At 39.4% G+C, this 17,424-nt stretch overlaps 1 protein-coding gene across 2 annotated transcripts; it reads left to right on the top strand.

Annotated features, from left to right (window-relative positions):
* Nucleotides 1-5,366: 5,366 nt before the first annotated feature.
* LOC122656494 lies at nt 5,367-16,497 on the top strand. 2 transcript variants are annotated; one of them, XM_043851036.1, is made up of 5 exons: nt 5,367-5,797; nt 6,400-6,500; nt 14,029-14,142; nt 14,927-15,010; nt 16,272-16,497. In XM_043851036.1, exons 1-5 carry the CDS (start codon nt 5,521-5,523, stop codon nt 16,326-16,328), a joined length of 633 nt encoding a protein of 210 aa, XP_043706971.1. In that variant the 5' UTR covers nt 5,367-5,520; the 3' UTR covers nt 16,329-16,497. The 2 variants fall into 2 exon arrangements, with proteins under 2 accessions (XP_043706971.1, XP_043706970.1); XM_043851035.1 differs by having other exon boundaries at nt 5,369-5,797; nt 6,397-6,500.
* Nucleotides 16,498-17,424: the final 927 nt, after the last annotated feature.

Raw genomic sequence — 17,424 nt, 5'->3', positions numbered from 1 at the left:
CATCTGATGTTTAGATACTCTAAAAACAGAGTCTAAGCTTCAGACTTATATGTTGTCAAATAACCCTATCGCAAACATGAAACAACACTAAAAAATATAGTAGATAGAAACAACTTGAAGAGAAAGAATAAAGGATTAAATAAGCACACAAAGTTCTAAAATCACCTAATAAGAGTTAGAGATAGCCGCTGGAATACCTGCTGAACAGTGATGAAAGAAAGAGGACAAGAAGGGGTTATGATCATAGTCTTCACCATCTATGACCTGTGGGAAAGGCTTCACCACCAGTCCCAAACCAAGGTTTCCCCACCTTGGGTTGCTACTTGCTTCACCACAAGGACTGTGACTGATTCACCACAGTATACATGTTTTTCAAAACATCCAAATCTGTGGGCTAGTGTGCCCTTGTTCTTTATTTATAAGCTACCATCATTACAACCAAATAGGAAACTCTGTAATAAAGTGAGAAATTTACTACAAAGCAACAATGAAAATTTAGTAACTGCCTAAAATAGAAAGTCCTAAACAACTAAGAAACAATACAGTTTAAGAACTCTCCACAAATTAGAAAGGACTGGAAATGCTAAGACATGTAACTCGATTTATGGGCTCACTCACCAGTGAACTTGGTTACAAGTTCAAAAGCAGTATCTAAACTCACAACACTTGTGAAAGGATTGCCAAGTATTGGAGCACCACTGAAGCATATTCTCATAATCTTACATGTATTATTATTAAGAGCATACAGGGCATGGTACAACTGTGCATCTATGTGTGTGTGAGAGAGAGCGAGAGAGATGCATGGGGAGTATACAACAATTTAGCAAGTTCCAAGGTATTGGAGTACCAGTAAAGAGAATGGTCATTTTTATTGCACTTGTTGTCAAGCGAAGTATGCTAAAGATGTTAGAGAGTAGAAGTACATAGATTGGAAATTATTTTAGGTGGTTTTCAAGGCTACCCTGTTCATAAAAGGTTTATATCCTGGAGCAATAACCTTTAACACAGTTCTGGACAGTGGACTCTAAGGTCAAGCCAGTTTATATATTAAAAAAATGGGATTTGATGGTCTAAACAATTTAACCATTGTTCCAACCACAAAAGGAGGGTGTAAACTGAAAAAAAGAATTGCATATACAATAGTTGCCCAGGCGAACAACCAAACACTTCCCACACACTCATTTAAAATACTTGTTTATATAGGACAGATATTACAGAGACTGCTACTACCTGTAAATTCAAGGGAGGAAAGCACTTGCTATAAACCAGTAATTGAGTCTAAGCTTCTCCTATAAGAATTCAGTTCTTTTGATTTCAGCTGGCACAATAAAATATAATGCATATGAGAACAGGAAAATTGAGTAGTAGAAAGAACCTCCACAATATTTGCCTCTGATTCCAAATGATTATTAGATTTGTTACTGCAATCCTGGGAAGCTTTGCAGTCTATGACCTTTCCATTTGAGATAGAAGTTCTGAAACAGGAAAAGAGATGGAAAACAAGCATTAACCAAAAGGCTGAGAACACAGAATGAGGATGTGTGGATAGCTTCCAGTCAAACCAAAGATGCACAAGCTGCCATTTGTACCTGATGTTACAAATCTCCGTGGAGAAAGTTTGAAGAAAATCCTCCTTATTCTCAAGCAGAGATTCACCAAAAATTGCCTGTCAAAATTACCCAACTTTTATTGTACAAGTAGGGACTAAATATCAGATAGTTCAAAGCAGGTGGTTAATGGTACCTGAAGAGCAGACTTCAGATCTGTGATCCCTTTCCCTCCCTTACAACAGATCAAGATAAGTTAATGTTAGAGTGCAGCCATAAGATTCAAGTGAAGGGGGAAGAAGAAGCAGGTGTCATTTAGTGGAAAATTAATCATAAATTCATGGTTTCAATTTTTGGTGTTGTTAACGAATCTCTCTAGAATCTGGTTTATGGATTCCAACTATATCCCTAACACAGGCCGTTACAGACATGCTTGCGAATGATTAGAAATACCCAAAAACAGAGACTAACGGACTGAAGCTCAACAAACCCTATAGATAGAACTAGAGAGAAAGCACAGATTAAAATCAAATACTAGAGATAAGAGATACACATCTTTGTTTGTTTGCCTATATCAGAGACGACATGGGGAACCTAGGATTTTTTTCACTCATCAAATTCCATTTATTTTATTTAAATTCAAATCATAAATATGCAAACAATCTAATACCTGATCAGAACAGGATTGATGAACTTTCGATTAAATCAAAGCTTCCAATCTTTAGAAAACCAACCATGCTCAGAGCTTTCAAGCTTCTCACACACAAAGCAAATCAATGTCTTCCGAGCTTCTCAGAAAGAGAACCTGAGAAGATCTAGCGCATATCTTCCAAGCTTCGATCTCAAGAGATAGAGAGAACCAGTCCAGGTTACATCCTCGAGGTTCTCCAAGCCTTCAGAGGTTTCGATATTTCAGTCGAGAGAAAAGATCGCAAATTCGAGAATCCCAGGGTTTTGAATTTGCTTGCGTTTTTTGTCAGAAAATAAAAATTACAACCTTACGTGAAATTTATTCTCCATGGAAAAAAACAATTCCTTGGCAACCAAACACCTAAACTTGTTTACCTTAAGGCAAAAATTTCACTTTACATCAAAACTTTACATTCCCCTTGCAACCAAACAAACCCTTAAGGATCCCTCCCTCGCCAACTTTCTCTTGCAGTAATTACATTCCTGTAAGAATCCCTTTCATTTCATTCTATTGTGCATTTAATTTATATCTGGTTCTCTAAGATGGGGAACGTGGTCTGTAAATCAGAAGTTTCGTTTCTTCTCCTTGTTCTTTTTATTATTATTATTTTTTTTGGTAAGGCCCTGTTCTTGACTTTCATATTAAAATCTCTTTATTTTTTTTTTTGCAGTGTAGATCTGTTGTTCCTCTCTATTGCTACTACCCTAACAAGCTTGGTTCTCTGACTTCTCGGTTGCTAATACAATAAGGTATAGCCGAAACCCCCTTGTATATCTTCTCTTTTCAGCTCTTGTGTTGCTTGTGAGTTGTGACAGCTTAATAGATTAGAAAATTGTTTATTATGATATTTTGTACAAGTTTTATCTATGGCTTTTGAATTGAAATCTTCTCTAAGATGGGGAACGTGGTCTGTGAATCATAATTTTTTATTCATTTTTTCTCCCTCTTCTTAACTTTCATATAAAAATCTCTTTATTATTTTTTTTTGACAGTGTAGATCTGTTGCTCCTCTCTATTGCTACTACTCTAAGAGACTTGGTTCTCTCGGTTGCTAATACAAGAACTCAAGAAGGTATAGCCAAAACCCCCTTGTATATCTTCTCTTTTCAGCTCATGTTGCTTGTGAGTTGGGTCAAGGTCAGGGCCAATAGGCCAAGCCCGGCCCAATCAGGGCCAATCAAGGCAGGCTTGGGCTGGGCTTGGCCCGTCAGGGTTAGGGTCAAAGTCAGGGTCAGGGTTTTTAGGCACTGAGTCAGGGTCAGGGCAGGTTTGGGCCGAGCTAAGGGGATTCAGGGTTGGGCTAGGGTTTTAAAAAACCCGACCCTGTTGCAGCCCTATAGAAAACCATATACCTTGATAGTGAAATCGTCAATGGATTTGGGCAATTTTTCTACCATTTTCTGCAGAGAATCAGATGGGTTTCGATAGCAGAAGACGAAGAAGTAAGCAACACAGAGGATGACTAGAGACAACCAATTGATGGATCTATTCATATATAGACTCCACAATGCAATCAAGGAAACCCCTTAATTTTATTTACCCTATTAGAGAAAGAAAAAACAACAATGAATAACTCAGAGGGCTGTCAATCTAATTTCCCCCTGAAAATTTCCAGAACACAAAGAATGATAACCTAATTAGAACCGCTACCACTATTTTATCCTGCTTCATCATCGTGGTTGCCTTAAGATCCTTTAGAGAAACAACGCAAGCTTGCGACGGTGGTGCGATGTAGTCATTTGAGATTGCCAATCCTTAGGGTGGGTGAGAACTTGTGGTAACAACAGACATGTCTCCCCCACCCTCTACACGAGTTCTCAAAAAACTAATTAAATGTAAAGTAATTATTTTAACAACTGCGATTGTGTGTTCTCCGGGCCTTTCTTCTCTAGCCGTAGAGCATAAGAGTCAGGCAATGGTAGGGGCCTAGAGGGTATGTCACCGGCGATTTCACAATTCGGAGGTTGAAGATGAAGTTGGGAGATAGAAGAAAGAGCAAGTCAACTTATTTTCGTTTTTTATCAAAAGGGTAAATGGGTCATCTCGCAAATGACCTAGGGTTAGTTTGAACATTATAAAAAAACTAACTATGCCACATCAGCATTTAACAGACAGATACTAACGGCAGGGGAGGTTTTAGTAATTTCTAAAAAACTATAGGAGATTCGTATGTAAAGTGAAAAAATCAAGAGAAAAAAAATATAATTAAGGCAAAGTACAGGGGAGGGAGATGTTATTTTTTCTATAATGATTTATTTAAACGTCAATCTCTCCCCCTCAAATTCAAATTTGTTGAATTTTAAGGGAAACATAGCCTTAAGGTACTGAAAACGGGAAACATACCATTCGGTTATTTAACAAGACTGGATCCTATTATTGAGACCAAAACCGCTAAGGAACCGTCCTGTTTGACACCGTAAGGTTGGGAACATTGTTTTGGAAATCGAAGGCACATGGCGAGTTTTAAAGAGCAGAATTCGGTCCCATTCGGTTATGGTAATTGTGATCCGGATTGACCAAACTACGTCCGAAACTAACCAAAATCGCCCAGATTCTGCCCTAATCTCATAAATGTATTATTGGACCGGTCAGATCGGGATTGAACTCAACCAATTTTAATTTGAATCAATCAATCCAACATTCCAACCAATCCGATCTCGAGATTTAAAACCATGGGCACACGCCCTTGAACCGGATTGACCGTAGTCACATGAATGGCCTGGGTCCAAGTCATTCCAAGTTTCGTATGTGTAGGACCTGAACGGAATCAAGATATAGATCAGTCTCGGCCGATCCTGATCTAATTCCAATATAGATTGGCCATGATCCTGATCCTGATCTAACAAACCCAAGAAATGCAGTCTGGATCAGCCCAAATCAGAATCCACCTTGGCTGTGTTGGATTCGGCCGATTCCAATCAAATACACCCGACCGATCCGATCCGAGTTTTAAAACCCTATTTTAGACCCCAATGATGGTCTAATTTCAATGGGGCCCATTATAAGGGCTAGTTCCCAGCCATATGTGTAAGGCACGCGCATCTAAAATCGCGTGTTAAGGCCATAATGCTAGCACTACGGCAGTTGCAGTTCCCTATATATTTATCCATCTTTAGTTCATCTACGATATGGCGGGGACATTTGTGAAGTGAGAGAGGAGAATTGAGGGTTGCAGAACAACCTGAGACTTGCAACTTCCAAGAGGTCCGCTCCATTGTTCTCCATTAATAACTACTTATTTTTAACTTTTAACGACAAGACAAAGTCGGAAACTGATCAGTGATGATGGCCTGCCGGACTGTCTACCGCTCCGTTTTCACGACGGAGCCGTGGCGCCCGCTGCATCCAATTTGCAGCTCAGCATCTTCTTCTTCATCGTTTGCGCTTTCCTGTGCACCTTTAACGCCAATTTTAAGTTGTGGAATTAGGTCTGAGGTCCGAGGTTTTCATAGAGGACGAGTGGTTCATGTGAACTGCTCCAATGGCGAAAGCCCTTCGTCCTCTTATTGGCAAGACGATCAAGGTCCCCCTCAGGAAGCTGTCCTCAAAGCCATTTCAGGTTAGAGTTTCGCTCTGCTCTGCGCATTTTTATCTTTTTATCCTTTTTTCTTTTCCCCCTCTTTCAGCTGTGCACATGTTTGTATATGATACGTCCCAAGGGTTCCTTCCTTTGTTCTCCTGAACTTGCTTGTCGTTTCGACAATGGATGTTGCTAACTTTATGTTTGGCAAATTTAACGTTAATTCAAGCAGAAGCTCACCAAGGATTTTTAGAAAAAGAAAAAGGTTGCGGACATTATTGGTCTCTCATGATATTTAATTTACTAGGATGTAATTATATGATTAAGGTCCAACGAAAGCCATGTTATTTTTGGAGTTATTTTTCAGCAGTCCATGCTCTCCATTCGGGCTAACCGGAAAACAAAAGGGACAACCCCTCCCCTCCCCACCACAAACCAATAAAGAAAGAAAGAAAAGCCTTCAGTATGGCAAATTCAGTGGTTCCATCTCCTTTTAGATTATTGTTTTATTGGAATATTGAGTCTCCTTGCTCCCTTTTGTACCCCCCTCCCCCTTCTTTCCTTGGGATGGAAAATGTCTTATTGTCTTTGATTAATTGCTAACAAGTTTACTTATGAATTCAATTGTTTGGATTCAGAAGTTTCAAAAACAGAAGGAAGGGTGGGACAAACCACAAATGTTGTTATCGGAGGTACAGTGACAGATGATTCTACTAATGAATGGCTTGATCTGGATCAGAAGGTTAGGTGTTAAAATTTAACCCCATACTCCATGATATTCCTACCTCTTAATATTTATTTATTTGTTGTAGTCTTAAAATGTTTATTTATAACTTCTCTAGTTTTCAATGCTTAAAACGAAATTTCGCTATTTAATAATTTCCATCAAATGGTTTGCACCCAATTTGATATCAAACTTAAAATTGTGTGCTCTATAAGGGGGGAGGGGGGAGGGGAGTACATATATCAACATTTTTTTTCCAATAATGGCAGTATCCATCAACTTGATTGTGTTTATACATCATAACAAAATAGGGTAACTGAAAGAAAAAATTGCCATTTATTGGAAGTCACTAGGAGTTTGTTATTTGACATGCATGTCCCTAAGACCTTTTGGTTTGATGCCTTCTCATTGCTGCCTATGTAATCAACTGTATGCCCACTAGTCTCCTTGGTTCCAAATCCCCTTTGGAAATTTTGTTACTTCAAACTTCTACTTTTTTTTCTTTCTCCCAAGGTTTTTGGGTATGTGTGCTATGTCCATGTTAATAAATCTGCTCAGACTAAGCTTGACCCAAAGGCCTTCAAATGCCTTCTCCTTGGATATGCCCCTTCTACCAAAGGTTATAAGTGTCACCATCCATCTTCCCGAAGGTGTCTTCTCTCCAAAGATGTCATCTTCTTTGAATCTGTGCCTCTTTGTACTCCTCATCAGCATCCTCTTCAAGGGAGAAGAGTGGAAGTGAAAAGTCTGCTGGATCACCCCTCTCCTTTCACCTTCTCTTGTCTCTCCTTTCCTGCTTGATGTGGGGAACATAAGGAAGTGAATGTTGTTGTTGTTGATAATTCAGGGAGGTCTGACAATGAGGAGTTACTTGTGTATCAAATAAAGGGAAAGAAGACCTACCAAGAATCCTCTTTGGATCCACATCTTGAGATATGCCTTCCTCAGTCAAGTAACACTTCATCTCCTCCTCCTGATTTAGATCTTCCCCTTGCTATTTGAAAGGGAAAGAGAACTTGTACTAATCCAATAGCCAAGTTGTTTCTTATGATGCTATCTCTCTTATAGTTACAGGCGTTGCCTTCTCTGCTGCTCTTTCTTCCACTCTGATTCTCAAGAATGTTGCGGAGGCCATGTCTGACCTAAAGTGGAAGGAAGCCACGTATGAAAAAATGATGGCCCTTAAAAAAACTTGTACTTGGAAACTGGTTGATCTTCCCAGGGGGAGAGTACCGGTTGGATGTAGATGGGTCTACTCAATAGACCCGATTAAATGACATTGTTGAGAGGTATAAGGCCAGACTAGTGGCCAAAGGATATAGTCATGTATATAGGATCGACTAGTAGGAGACATTTGCCCCTAAACACATCTCGATAAGAGTCCTCTTATCATTGGCGGCCAATAAGGACCAGCCATTGTATCAGTTGGATGTAAAAAATGCTTTCCCCCATGGTGACTTGGATGAGGAAGTACATATGCACACTCCTCCAGGGTTCGATGAAGTATATATGCACGCTCCTCCAGGCTTTAAGTCTCCCTTAACTGAAGGGAAAATGTGTCTTCTCGAGAAAGCTTTATATAGTCTCAAATAGTCCCTAAAGGCTTGGTTTGAGAGGTTCAGGAAGGTTATTTTGAATAATGGATATACCCAGAGTCAAGCCGACCATACTTTATTTACCCGGCAAGGTAATGGTACTATCACAACCCTAATTGTTTATGTAGATGATATTGTGGTGATAGGAGATGACAAGGTTGAGATAACCAAACTGAAGTCCTACCTTGCTCAGCATTTTGAGATCAAGGACCTTGGAACCTTGAAATATTTCTTGGGGACTGAAGTGTCTCGGTAAAAAAAAAAAAAAAAGAATAAACATCTGTCGAAGGAAGTTTGTGTTGGATGTGTTAAAGGAAACAGGAATGTTGGGTTTTAAACCAGCAAACTTCCTATTGAGCAAAACCACAAGTTAGGAGAAGACTATGGTCCACCCCTTATTGATTCAGGGAAGTACCAGAGACTTGTGATATCTCTCTCTAACTCGTCTAGATATCACCTATGCAATTGGGGTGGTGAGTCAGTTTATGCATGCCCCCAAGAGTGGGCACTTGGATGCTATATATCGCATCTTCAGGTTCCACCCCATGAAAGGACTATTATATACCAGCACAATCACTTGAGGATAGAAGGTTACACTGATGCCAATTGGGCTGGTTTAGTTTATGACAGACAGTCTACATCAGGTTATTTTACATTGTGGGTGGTAACCTGGTCACATGGAGGAGCAAAAAACAACCAATTGTCACCTGATCAAGTGTAAAGGCAGAATTCAGGGCTATGCCTCATGGAGTATGTTAACTCCTATGGTTGTAAAGGCTGGTCTAAGAATTGGGGTTTGCTACTGAGGCACCTGTGACTCTATTGTGATAAAAAAAAAGCTGCTATAAGTATAGTCCACAACCCTGTGCAACATGACTAGACGAAGCATATTGAGGTGGATAGGCATTTCATTAAAGAGAAGATTGACTCTGGCTACATATGCACTCCTTTTGTGAGGACTGGTGATCAATTGACAAATATCTTCACCAAAGGACTTGTCCATCATCAGTTTAGTACCCTTTTGTGCAAACTGGTACAAACTGGTAATGCTTGACATTTATTCTCCAGCTTGAGGGGGAGTGCTAGAGTTCATGTAATAAGGGTACTTTGGGTATATTGTGTTGTATTGTGCTTTTACTTTTTTATCTTTCTCTCTTAGCTACCTTATATTAGCATGAGTGGCAGGCATGTAATTTTCCTTTTATTATTGGTTAAGTGAATCAATATAGGGAGAAGGGATCAATCTTGTCCCACATCAGTCTACCGCCACTTATTCTTCTTCTTCTCCTTCTCCTTCAACCTTCGCCCCTCATCTTCTCTTGCAACCTTTATGCTTTAACTTTTTTATGCAATGAGCCAATGACAAATGGATCTCCAGCAGCCTTTCTTCAGGAGCTTTAGGTGGATCCCGCAAAGGGTTATCCTCCTTTCTGTTCCTTGTTGTTAATTGTTACTGAGTCTCTCAATAGGCTTATGTGAAGGGGAGAGTAAGGTGGGGTTGGTGGAAGGTTTCTTTGTAGGAAAGGTGATGCAGTTAGAATACATAAGTGAGATTATTTTAGTGGGACCAAGTCTTTGATTGGGTTCTATACATGTTGGGCCTTTGGTCCAATGGTTTATTGATACATTTAAAGTGTTTATTAAGTCTTGGTATCTAATTAGAGTTTTATTCTTTTATTTTTTATTGTTATCAAAGTATTTTAGTTGGGCTGGATTAGGTCTCTATGAGTCCAGCTTCGTTTCGAGTTACAGTCAGTTAAGACTACCTCACTGCTCCACAACAAGTTACAGGGTGGAGAAGTTTTAAGCTTTGTTTGAGTCTGTTTTTAAGTCTTTTATGTAAGGTTGTAAAGCCCTGTATGCGAATTTGATGAATAGACGTTGGATTTTTGTCATTGGTTCTGTGGTGATTCAGAATGTTCCCTACTATAGTGATTCAGTCGGACCCTTGGTGGTGATTCCAGGAACCCTTAATAGTGATTCCAAGGTTGGGGTATTGGTGGTGATTTCAGCCCTACAAATCAGCTGATTGATTCAGGAACCCTTTTGCACAATTGCATATCAGTTTCAGTTCCTATTTAAGGGGCATAAAATTTCTGCTATCAAATTCTATGGTTTTCAGGGTTTTAAGAATCCTAGCCGCAGAAGGATTCTCTCATTACCTCAAATCTCTCTCTCTCTCAGATTAATGCCATATTTTACACTCTCGATCTATTGCTTGAATTGTTCATTCAACTAGAATATTTGGATGATCGAATTGTTCAAATCAATTTATCTGGTTTTCTCTCAGACCTGGTCCTATCCCTATTTCTCCGATCCTGTTGCAAGCTGATCTCTCACCAGATCTCACTGGTTCAAAATTAGTTACTCCATTAAAAGGGAGGGCCTTGCATTTCTTACTTGTAGTTCACCAATGAATCGTTTCCTTCTAAAGGTTCCCCAAAGTACATGCACTATCTAAGCAGATTCTTTGGGATGCAGAGTTGTAGTTGTTCTCTGCCTCATATTTAGTGTGAGTTGCTTTGGGAATAAGCAAATATCTTGGCCCTGCTGAGCCAGATGCATAACTTCCTGGCCCAATTTAGGCCAAACCAGCTTGGGTTTGAAGTCTAGGTTGAGGCAGAGTTTGAGCTGGTTTGTGGTTCTTCAGCATATCCCATCATCCCAGTCACACCATACTTTTTGGCTTAGAGAATGCTTTGGCGTGAGGGTCTTTTATGACCTCTTTCCTGTGGATCATTTTCATTGATAAGACATTGACTCTGGATCATCTTACCTCAAGGAAGAAAATCCTTCCAAATATATCATTCTTGTAAAGCAACTTGTGAGCCTCTGGTTCATCTCTTTTGGTCTATTGTCTTCATACAACAAGTATGGTATTACTTGCTAAAGGCCCTTGGGTCCAGTTGGGTTGCTCCTTGTAATCTTGCTAATCTCTTGGATGGCTGGTGTCTGAAGCCTTAGCCTTTGGGAATTGGGCATTTGAAAAGCAATCACCTCTTCCTCTTTTTTGTGCAATTTGGGAGGAGCATAATGGGAAAACTTTCAAGGGTATGTGTCACTTAGTGAATTGAGTTATGTGCTGGGGTTTTTATTTGTTCTAGTTCTATAACTTAAGAGGCTTCACTTTGAATCTTAGTGCTTTTATCCCCTTTGATCTATTTAACAACTCACCTAACTTTTTCTTTTTTTGTTGGGGGGCGGGGAAGGAGTAGTTAGCAGGAATGATATTTTCCATGGTAATCCATGGGTAAATTAGTAGATAAAATCATAAAACATTTCGTGCTCCTTGTTCATTGGCAGCAAAGATGAAAAGGACATTTCAGCCTGATCGTTCTTTCATTCTGGATATATTTATCAAAAAAAAAAAAAAAAAAAAAAAAAAACTTATGGAGTGGAAGTATACATCGTTGTGGCCCTTACTTAACAACTTGATCTTTTAGGATAAGCGGTTGTAACATGGTATCAGAGCCAGGATGTCAGGTGTTCGATCCCTGGTGAGTGCAAGGGGTTTGTGTTATGTGTTCTTGTACCCCTACACGTTGTACCCCCTTGGTGCCACGTGATGGTGTCACGTGAAGAGCCGTGCGTGTGTGGGCAGCCTGCACATGTGGGGGTTTGTTGTTGTGTGTTGATATACATTGTTGTGGCTCTTACTTAACAGCTCGAGCGTTTAGGATAAGCGGTTGTAGTGGTGTTCCAAGTTCAAAAATAAGGTGGGTTGGGTCTCTGAAGTGCCAGTTCAGCATACAGCTGGTCTTTCTTCGAATATGAATTCTGGAAGGACCTATAGTGCACCAAGTTTTCCCCCAAATGGACTATATCTGGGTATATAGTGAAGTGAGGTTCCTCATTAATTGGTAGACAATGCTTCTCCATTACTGATCTCCTATTTGGATGCACCTCAACTATTGGTATTTCAATCTTTTGTGGGCCTTTTGATCACTTTGGTAAGGGCAGCTATGAGGCATGGGTGGCAGATAGGAAGGGTATATAGAATGTTAAGTTCGATATTCTTTCAAATCTCCTGTTGAGCTTCCTCTTGGATCTTGAGGATCATCTTATATCCATTATTCCATCTGGCACTTTTCCTTAAAAGTCCAGTTTTCCCTTTGGGCTGCATCAAGGGATGGGAATATAATGTAAGACTGAAACCAGTCCCAAAACCCACAAAATTCAGAATAGAACTAGGCCAGAAATTAGAAGGTTTAGGGAAATTTAGCTGTAGAAGTCAAACCAGCCAATGGCTTGGACCAGAACTTGGATCAAGTAGGGGTCCAATAGGGATGAACCTTTGCTGAAAATTCCAAGCAATTCTAATGGCAGAATTGTGAGTTGCAGAGGGGTTCCAAAATTAGAAGGCTTGGTTCAGATTTAGACGGTAACAGCCTGCAGAGCAATCCAGCCAACAGCAGGGACTGGGGTTGGATTCGAGTCAAGCCTTAGGTGGTATAATCTTGTCCTACAAAACTCAATTGAAGATGAGCCTTTGTTGCAGAGATATGTTCACTTGGAATTGCAGCAGCAGAACTGGGTTGCAGGAGCACAGTAACCTCCCTCGAATGAAGAACAGCAGCAGATCTGAAGAACAATAGTAGCACTTGGATGGTCTTCTCTATGGTTGGAACAGTCACAATAACACATCAGCAACCAGGGATTGATCAGGTTAGGGAGAAAAGGGAAAGAGAGGATAGAAGAAGAGAAGGGGGATAGGGGAATGGGCTTCTCACCCTGGGTCTCTCGCCCACAGCTATCTCAGCTATTGCACATAGGAGCAAGCTCCCATAATCGATGGCTAATGTGGCCAGGATAATCTTTTACTAAAACTCTCCCTTTTCATTAAGATACCATGCCTATTAATAGCTTAGGCAAGCTTACAATGAAATAGAAACTTTTTAACAATAAGAACTAATCTAAAATAGAAACTTTGCAAAATAGCTACTACTAAATCCTAACAAAAATAGAAAGTAACTAAACTTAACTACTTGGCTTTATAATTCAGCCACATGCAAATAACAAAATTAGAAACCAATGAATATAGTAACTACTTAATTGCGCCAATCCTAGTTGACTGGTCAAAGGAGAATCTTCTCTAAATCCTGGGGCATATTTCGTTTTGACACTGTTCACGTGAACAGTGACGTGAACAGTGTTTAGTCTTCAACTTGGGTCTTCTAGCCCAGGAAGGGGCCTGGTCCGATGGGCTTTCTTGTGTCTCTTTCTCTGGCCAGATTCTACATCAGAATATTTCATTGATCACCTTATCTCGGAAATAATCTACTCAATTCTTCCATGCTTAAGAAGTTCAAACTCTGACCGCACATGCTCTTACATTGCCTGTACACTTACAAGGTTTGGCCCTAGATCCGTACGGGTGTGAGTTTTTTGAGCAGTCTTTAGACCAAAACTGTGGGAGGTTGGGTAGCCTTATCCCAGAGCCTAGCAATTGCACTTCACAGAAACCAGACTGAACTATTTATATGGTAGCTGAGAGCTAATGATTTGGTATTTTTAGGCTAAACAATTATAACAAATTTAGGGATATGAGTGCTTCAAATATCTGGGCTGAGTGAGATACTGAGATGTACCTTTTATGCTCAATATATACATGGAGATGACTTTATCTAGAGGTCTGGCTTGTTTATACCATACTTTGGGATCTTCTGGGTGTCCAGCCACCCCCTTTAATGAAATTAACTAAATACCTCACCACCCCCCACCGCACCAAAAAAAAAGAAGGGGGAAAAGAGAAGTTGCATGGCTTGAAATCAGATTTTATTGTCTTCTTGTGAACATTTTGAGGTATGGAAAATATGTTGTTGAAGTGAAGAAATTAGACATGTAGTTCGATATCTATGACATAGAGACCACAATTAGTGCTCAACTCATGCATAATCCAACCACTATATGTATAATTCCTTCAGCTAATATGTTGTTATTATACTTAACAGGTAAACTCATACCCAACAGTTAGAGGGTTTACTGCTATTGGAACTGGAGGTGATGATTTTGTGCAAGCTATGGTCATTGCTGTTGAATCCGTACTACAACAAACAATTCCTGAGGTACATGTTATGTGCAAAAACAGTTTCTTGGTGAAGTGTTTCAAAGATTCATTAATAATTCTGAAGGGTGAAAGGGTGATACAATTTCTGTGGCAGCTTTATGTTTTCTTTGGCTGATTGCAAGCTTCAGTCTGGGGGCAAAACTGCATCAGATCATATATTGTTTAAAGGGAGTCCGGATCCTCTCCCCATGTGGTAACCTCCCCACCCCTGATCCTACCATCCATGGGATGTCAGACCTCGAGTCAGAGGTGGGGAGGTTACCACATGGGGAAACAATTCCCACTCTAAGGTAGAAATAAGGAAATAGATGTATTCAGTACGTGTTTTCTTCAAAGGGCTCTACCCAGTATTATTGATTGATTGCGGAATTGTTTAAGATTGTGGAGAAGACTAGGCTTTGTCTTCTGTGGAAGTATGGGTAATTCTGTAGTTTTATGTTGGCAGCTTGAAAAGCAGTTTTGGCTGTGGAGGAAGCTCGCTTGATAAGTTTATCATGCTATACAATGGAACTTCTTTGCCACTACTGGCTGCAATCTTTGAGACATCTGACACTTGGCCATTTGATAGTGGGAAGTGCCACAATGTGTTTTTATATGGAGAGGGACCTCCCTCCCTCACTCGTCATTTTCTTCTTTCTGAAAGTTGATATGTATACTTATTTGGGAGAATTGTTTTGGCATGTAGATCTATGAATACACTGTCAATGTATTGTCTGCATCTGGACTCTGTTGATTTAGTTGAATGTCTTTTAATTTAACATTGGCTTATGTGTCTGCTACAGGGCCGTGTAAGGCAGAAATTATCTTCAAGGGGCAAATATGTGTCTGTGAACATTGGACCTGTTAAAGTTGTCTCTAGTGAGCAGGTCTCTCTCTCTCTCTCTCTCTCTCTCACACACACACACACAGACATACACCCACACCCACACCCCTCATTGGTTCCTTGGTAAAAAAACAAGATAGGGCTGTAAATCCAAACTTCTAGTGATCGGTCTAGTTCCACACTGAAGCAGGTGAAGGTGATAAGCATCATGGATATTTCATGATTTTATCCTCCAGATCCTACTCTTGAGATCATTGGAGTTGAAACTATCGTAAAGTTAATGCCAAATGAGCTGTCAAGTCTTAGCATGGTATCCCACATAGCATGAGGAAAAAGAATCTATATAATTAGATGCCTGATTAAGATAATTATGTTTTCCGCTAGGCTCATTTTGGAACTTGGGGACTCAAACTGTAATTTAAGGGAAAAATAATAAATTTAGATAAGATTGACTTTAGATTGCAATGGTTCCTACTGAAATAGGAAATTCCCATGTTTTTTTTTGGGTCAATGGTAATTTACATGTTTAATCACTGTTGAAACTCCACATGTTTGTCGATGGAACCCAACACAGAGAAGGGGATTTGGACTTTAGTTCATGATTTTCTTGTTGGTGTGTGCCGTGATATCTCAACTCAAGAGGTCGTATATGCTTAGCTATTTAGATATGCTTAGGTATAGTATCTGATAATTACACACAAAATGGTGATGTAGACTGTGAGTTATGTTTGACTTAACAGCATATGTTATGAGTGAAAATTAAAGTGTTTAATCAGATATCTAAATAATACCTTGGCTGTTGATCCAAAGAATTGATCCTTGGCTTAGCAGATGAAGGAGAAAAGAACGCGATGGGTTGTTGGGTTGAGGATGTTAACCTCTTGTGGTTTGGGTTTGCTTAAGTTGGTTCTAGTTCAGGTTGGGTTCAGGGACCTCTACATGTAATTAAGATATGTTGTTTTCCAGAGTATTTTCTAGGAAAATAACAGGAAAAGAGACAGCCTGTTGGATCTCTGATCAATAAGCTATTTCAATATTTTTCAAAACTATTGTGGAAATGCATAAAAATGAATGTGCATAGATAATATTTGTGATTCAATACACTTAATTAAGTGTTTTGTTTTTTAACGTAATCACTCATTCGGTAAAAAATTAAGTTGTTAAGGTATCATGTACCACCATGAAATCCTAAATTCCATGTATATGATGGAATAATGGACCTCGAAGGATGTGCACCTATTTTTCTTGACTAGTCAAGTGTAGGATATTGTTGTGATAAAAGTGTTGGTATTGTGTTTTTCCAGGTCCAAGCTGTATACAATGCCATGAGGAGAGATGTCCGGATGAAGTATTTTTTGTAGGCTGGGCATATGTTCTTATATTATTTGTATAGAAAGCAGATGAACTACGGCAGTAGTCAATCGCCATTCTATCTCGGTCAATTTTCTTCTTCTAATATGTTTGTATTGAACAGTTAGATTTCTCATTCCTTTAATAGCAGGCAACTTCATGGTCTAAACTTAATCTATCCGACAAACTTTTGCCAAAAAAAGGAAAAAAACTGAGCCTGATCACATCTAAGCTCTTTCTTGTGATTGTTACTACTTGCCATCCGTAGGGGATGAAATTTGAATCCCATTATTATCTCATCCATCATGAAGTTTGTTTAGGTGGCCTCTTGGCTATGTCATATGAAATTGACCATTTGCCCTTATATGTGCACAAGGATCAAAACAACAAAGGTTGTCTTGGGAGTTTAGAATCAAATATTGGTCCAGACTCAGCTGCACATATAGGCCGTATGATTAGTTTGTTTCCTGGTAAAAACCATTTAAAAGGAAAAATGTTTATGTAAAAGCTAACATTTTCATATTGATTTTGTTTGAAGATTCTCTCTTTTGGCTACTAGCAACATCAACCACTTCATTGCATTCTTTGTAGGACTGGCATATAATCACATCTGGACCAGCTAGCAGGTTTTTAATTTCATCTGCATCGGTACTTCAATCCCATGTTGTGCTGCTTTTCCCATTCAAGAATGAACTTACACTTTAGAATCACTTTCTAACAATGTCCTAAACTAAGTAACACTTGATACTTACATTCACCACCAAACAAATGTATTTTCAGGCACTCTTTGCTGTCTCTATTACCTATTCTGCATTTTGATGATCTTGAGCTGGATCTTTTTAAGGCTTTTGTGTTTTCTTCCTGCATGCAGCACAAGTATGTAGATGGAAGTTACTTGCCTGCTGACAAGTCATCTTGATCTAATTTTGAGTACCTCATAAGCATTTACAATGACAATCCTGTTGCCTCTGCATATAAATTGATTCTCAGTTAGATAATGTTTGGCTATTGTACAGTGCAAAGAAATCAGTAAACAAGAGTATTTGTGGCTACATCATGTGGGCATGCTTGTCACAGTGGTGCCTACACTTTTCAGTACACCATGAG

Source organism: Telopea speciosissima, chromosome 3, assembly GCF_018873765.1.
Source record: "Telopea speciosissima isolate NSW1024214 ecotype Mountain lineage chromosome 3, Tspe_v1, whole genome shotgun sequence".
NCBI lineage: Eukaryota > Viridiplantae > Streptophyta > Magnoliopsida > Proteales > Proteaceae > Telopea > Telopea speciosissima.
This window is presented reverse-complemented; position numbering and strand designations above follow the sequence as displayed.